Source organism: Alligator sinensis, unplaced genomic scaffold (assembly GCF_000455745.1).
Source record: "Alligator sinensis unplaced genomic scaffold, ASM45574v1 scaffold1349_1, whole genome shotgun sequence".
Lineage (NCBI taxonomy): Eukaryota > Metazoa > Chordata > Crocodylia > Alligatoridae > Alligator > Alligator sinensis.
In genome coordinates, this window is record NW_005843149.1 from 248,754 (window position 1) to 254,743 (window position 5,990).

General features: G+C 41.5%; 1 protein-coding gene across 4 annotated transcripts in view; it reads left to right on the plus strand.

The window, feature by feature from the left end:
• Positions 1 to 5,420, plus strand: part of RANBP3 (RAN binding protein 3) — a 121,780-nt gene extending 116,360 nt beyond the window's left edge. For all 4 annotated transcript variants that reach the window (XM_006037627.3, XM_025194041.1, XM_014526756.2 and 1 more), the window contains 2 exons: positions 1,263 to 1,446; positions 2,505 to 5,420. In XM_006037627.3, the coding sequence (XP_006037689.1) occupies positions 1,263 to 1,446; positions 2,505 to 2,548 (228 nt within the window). In that variant the 3' untranslated portion in view covers positions 2,549 to 5,420. The remainder of the gene's footprint in view (positions 1 to 1,262; positions 1,447 to 2,504) is intronic.
• Positions 5,421 to 5,990: the final 570 nt, after the last annotated feature.

Below are 5,990 nucleotides of genomic sequence, written 5' to 3' on the forward strand. Positions count from 1 at the left end.
ACTTATTGAGGGGTGGGTCTAAATTATGCCAAGGAGGCCCCTTAGGTCGGTGGACTAAGGGAGGCTTCCTAATAAGCCCCTGACTTGGGGAAGTGCCCCAAGTGCCTGTATTGGGTCTAGCACCCATTGGACGATCAGGCCTGTGTTCTCCAAGGTGCGCAGAGCCAGAAGCGAGTCCAGAGCCTTGGATGGTGGCAGCGGGAACCCCAGGCTAGCGGGTGTGCTCCAGGGAAGGGGTCAGCCGGACGGGAGGCACCCCGAGGGAGGCACTCGGAGCCTGGAAGGTGGTCGGGCGCGGGGAGGTGGGCGGCTCAACGCAGGAGCGCCCCCTACTGGCCCGCCACAGCAGCAACAGCAGCACCAAGTTGAGAAACACTGAGGTAAACTGAGGCAGTGCAACAGTGGCTCTCAACTAGGGTGCCATGAAATTAAAAAAGAAAAAAGGTTATGGAGAGATTGCCCAAGGGTGCATCTCTACAACAGAAACACATTGCCTGTTGTCCCACCCATTGATGTTGTGGGACAATGGGTGATGTGTTATTCACCCAATGAAGCTGATCAGTTGTGCCAGGACATGCATGCCTTAGACAGGCTTTCAGGCACAAAATTCCTATCCTCAGATATCATATCCCCTAGCTGTCTCTTCTTCTCCAAGATAAATAAGCCTAGTATGTTCTACCTTTCCTTGTATGTCATGTTCTTTAGACCTGTCCTGTATTCAAACAAAATAATCAGGTAAGTCATTTGAATAAAAATGTGTATCTTGAGTATATTGACTGCATATCTAGAAAGATTGTGTGGGATTCTCTTTAAAATTGGAGACTTCCTGTAATCTTAAATTTATCAGAATAAGATTGTGCTCATTCAGGGTGTGGCAGGGGGACAGGGCAAGGATTTGGAACTTCCCCTTTTTTCTTTTCTTTTCCTGCCATCTATCTCTGTCTCAGTCTTTCAGGAGGAGAAGGAGGATGTCATATAGCGCCTTCTGAAATCAGTTATTCCCCTAGTTAGCCAGAGGAAGTTGATAGAGATCATCACAAAGTGCATCTTTCTCTCCAGAAACTGAATATGCCCAACCCCTTGACGCCTACAGTCTGTCAGTAAATCTCTGACTTAGTACCAGCCCTACTGCTTCTGAAATTTGACATGAAATTGCAAAGCAGTGAAGTTTGACAGGACTCTGTTTTTTTTCCCCCACTATATAAGGGACTGCCTATTAAAACATTCTAAATGGATTTGTTTGATGTTTTAATAATCTGTAGGCAAGTTCTAAAGATACAGGACAGCTGTATGCTGCATTACACCATCGGATCTTGGCTCTGCGGAGTAGAGTGGAACAAGAGCAGGAAGCCAAGAGCACAGCACCTGAACCAGAAGTATCACAGTCAAATGAGGAAGATAGTGATGATGATGATGTCATTACTCCTTCAGGATCAGCTGGAAGTGGTAAGCAAGAAAATATACAAATGTTTCTAGTTTTTGTACTGATTTCACTTTGTTCTTAAATCAAGCAAACTGTCTGCCCATTCCATTAATATGTGGAGAGACAAACTTGCCTGCTCTCCCAACTACCTAGTTACTCACGAGTTACTTGTGACTTAAGTAGGAATCCATTTCATGCACTGTGCTTATGGTCAGAACTATTTAGTTCCATTATCCTAGTAGAAAACGTCACATTTGTCCCATATTTCTAGAACTCTTGAAAAACTTCTCAGCATAGTTTGGCACAAAGTTTCCAATGGGATTCTGTCCTGGTTACAGAATTATTAATCCCTGCCTTTTTTTCTATTTTTGATACTTGCTGTTGAGTTTTAAAGGCTTCATGAGGTATTATTTCTGTTTCCAACCTCTCAGTTTTGACCTTACTAAAATACTTCCCACTTTCCATGGTTTCCAACTGGCTGAACACCAAACTTGACTGCAGGAAAAATGTTGGCAGCTCAGTGGCCATGTAAAGACGAGTCGGGGTATAGGAGAATATGGAGAAAAGGGACTCGGAGCAGTCTCTATTGTGTAGGGGGGAATGTAAGAGAACTGGAGGCTGGTGAGGAGCAAGGGTGTGCTGCCAAGAAAAGGTCATCAAGATTTTGAATAGAACAATCCTGGCTTCCCATGGCTACTTTTACTACTGCCAATTCTGCATCCCGCTTTACAGCAGTAAATAGCAAGGGGCAGATAATGACTAGCAATGGCTGGATTTTAAATGGCAGCTCCGCTTTGAGACTGGTAAGGCAACAGATAAAGGAAGTCTCTTGTGCTGCAGCTGGGAGGACAGGGCAGTGCCATTTCCTAGACCTTGATCTAGGAATTCTTATCTGTCATAGTGAACTTCTAAGACTGGAACTCATCTGTATGCTTCTGAGGTGGGGCCCTCTGGCATGTAGATAAGAGGCAGACCTGCAGCTTCCAATTTTCTTTCTCTAGTTCTACATCTGCAAATGGTGACTACTAGTTTTAGAGATGAAATAGATACTTTTGTAACCAAGATTCATTCTTTGTTTCAGGTCCTAATGATGAAGGAGATGGGCAGAATGTTGGCAGCACATAGCTGTGAGCTTGTCTGCTTGCAAGGCTGCTGTGAACATATTCTTGCAGGCACCTTTCTGGATAACCCAAGCCAGCTATTGTTACAGGCAGCGTTGAAACCGCCAGGACTTAGGAACCGTGCATCCCTGTTCAGTTGGTTTGGTTTTTAGGTCCGGATCAGTAGAGTCCACAAACAAAAGCAGACTTGGAAACTGCCTGAATGTGGTTTGGGATATGAAAGCTCATCATATTGATGAGCAGAAAAATAACATTTCCCCTCTTCCTTGTAATTGAAATGGCACATTACAGCTTGTCACAGCTTTTTCATTGGGAACTTTGGACTGTTTCTTCAGTAGTTCATGTCTTGCAGGCCTCTAAGACGGAACTTTTCAGCACGGTTCCAACTTGAATACTTCTTTCATAACCTCTGCCACCCTCTCCTCTTTTTCAGTTCCTGCCACCTGCAAAGAAGCTGTGCTCTCCTCTGTTCTTGTGCTCAGTGACCGCCCTTTTGGGTTTATTCTCTTGGATAGCAAATGGGGCAGCTTGCATTTTTATTTTTTATTTTATTTTATTTTTTACTTTAAATCCCCATGTAGTTTGTGGACCCTGTTGTCCCTTGTCTGGTGGGTCCATATGCAGAGGTAAAACAAATGTTGTGGCTCAACAGGAAACCCTTTTATTGAGTTAAGAGACTTTTTAAAGTCCACTGGACATTTTGCTAATAACTCCTTTCTTCTTCCCTTCAAGTTCCAATATTATTTGGGGATTTATATTGTGGTGATACTTTTTATTTTAGTTTTTCAATAAGATGCTCTTGTGTGTTGAGAAAGTGAAACTATTGTTTTGTACTGTTCTTTTCTGTTACTATTTAAGGGAGAGCTAAGCCACTATATATAATAGATGTTGCATACAAATTTTCTTAGTAAATTTATGTTCTTGTAGCTACAATAAAGCTTAGGCAGTATACCAGTCATACCTTCAGAACAGCTGACTAGGAAATAGCTGTTTGCCTTTGAAATAATAAAGTGGGCTCATTTGGTAAGTTGGGTCAACCATTAAAATAGACCGATATACACACACAAAGCATTCTTGAGTATTGGCTTGATTCAACAAGCTGCTTAAGCACTTGCCTAACTTAAAGCTTATGAGTAAACCTGAATAGTTATATTGGCTTCAACGGGACTAAAGTTAGGTCCATTCTTAAGTGTTCTGCTGAATTGGGGGCCTAAATTCGTAAATCATTTTCTAACCCATCTTTTTTCCCACTTTTTTTCCTTTTAAGTTATGCAGCATGAAAGATGAACTATATTGCCAGTTTTTATTAGTTTGGGCTGAAAGACCCATCCCACTCAGCCAAATAAAGGCAAGAAAATGGCGCTGTCAGTAATTCTGAAGGGTTCCTATTTTAAACACAACTCATTTTGTTTTGGCCACTATTTGACCTTTTGGGCCTCTTCTGTAAAACTCCCAAGAAATTTTTATTAACTGAATTGATATTCTCAAAATTACCCAGAAAAATTGGACTTGCATAGCCAGTGAAGAGTAGTTTTGTAGCCACTTTCCTGTGTGTATCCCCTTTTATTTTTTCTTTATAAATGAATCCCTTGATGGTGATCTTTTGGTTTGCTTACCACTTTTGTACAAACTTTGTTTCAAGTTTGGAAGAACGAAAATGCATCTAAAAGTGAAACATGAGGAAGAAAACTTTTTAATGCTGCCAATGTTGAAAATTAAAACCTGAGTTGTAGCACACAAGCAAGTTGAATACTGTTCAAATTGCACAGGATCCCTTCTTGCTTTTATATAAATGAAAAAAAGATACGTATACAGTTAGGAGTCCAGAACCCATTTAGCTTCTCTTTGTATTTTTTCTGTTGTCCAACTGTTGCTAGAGATTAATTGCTTATTTTCCTGACTGCTCATAAAAGGACCCCTTCAGTTACTTGTTTTGGGAGTGGAAAGGGCTCATGATTAGCTGTGCCATTGCATTTGTGACCCCTCTGGACTGTCTGCTCATGCAGTCTCTGAATTTGTTTTTTCTCTATGGAGGGAGTTGTGCTTTTTGCCATGCACAATCCAGTTGAGGTGCAGTTTTTCATGCTGCTCAGTAACAGAAATTTGGCAGATTTCTACTCACCCACAAGTGTTTTTTCTGCACCGTGAATTTTGGAACCTTTTGGTTGTGCATCAAGTAATCTGCATATTTCGGACCTTTTTACATTGATATTCAGAGGAATTTAAACAACTCTTTTCAAACAAACTTTTGATGTAAAGCTTCTCATTTTCAGTCTAAAGGTTATTAAAAAGTTGATAAAGGGTCTTTGTCAGCAGGACCTAATTGTGGAAAACCAGGTGTGTTCTAGTTGCAGGCTCCATTCCTTTCAGACGTGTGTGTGTGTGTGTGCGTGCGTGCGTGTGTGTGTGTGTGTATGTGTGTGTGTACAGTACCACTTCCTGGTGCTTCACCTTCATGTGAAATTGACAAGGCATCAAGATTGAGAAGAATGGAGTAGACATGCTTGTTTCTTGGGGTGTAGTGGTGTTACCCAATTACCCACAGAAGTAATTCTTAATCTGGTAGCTATTTACTGGTCAAATTTGATTCCAGCTGGAAGCCTTGCATATATGTTTATAGTAAAGAAGAAAATATTTCATATTTATCCAAAACATGATGGTCTATAAACAATTAATTAATTGGCCAGAAGTTAATTTCAAGCCCTGTCCAGCAAGATGTAGTTAAGCCAGAGCTGAATTTTATTACACTTTCTGCTTTAAGCCTTAGTAAACTAGTGACAAGTAAAACCAGATAATGCCCATGTGTTTTGAAAGATTTCTGTAAGATTGTCATATCAAATGTATTTGGGAGTTACATTAAAACTTTTAACAAAAAACAGGCTTTGTGTTGTGCTCTATGCTTAGCAATGAGTGTTGGGAAGAAAGAAATTTGTTTTCTTGTTGCAGTTTGTTTTTTTTCTTTCTCCTATATTTTGGTCACAGTCTCCATGTACCATATATGTATTGGTGATATCACTTGCTTGAGATGACCTGCATAATTAATTCTAGTTGCTGCCCCCTCATGAATTCAGGATGCATGTCGGTGGTAGGGGTTAATGATGGTGGCATCTGTACCCAGCCCACAGCGACCCCCATCGTCTGAATCCAGCTCCAGGGCACTGAGTGAGTTTGATATTACTGATTTAAGAAAAGAGGTACACAAATGTTTTTAGGTTTATTTTCAGTAATATAAAGATGTGAAAACATCTTTTGGGGCAGGGGTTGTCAATCAGGGGTACATGTATCCCTAGGGGTACTTGGAAAGGTCACAGGGGGTATGCAAGGCTCTTATCCAGGGGAGGGGCACCAGTCTCACTCAGCGCACCGTGGCACCTCCCTGCCCTCCACTCTAGCTCGCTCTCCTGATTGGCTTCTGGGCTGCCTCCTTTGGCCAATAGCTGAGGGCG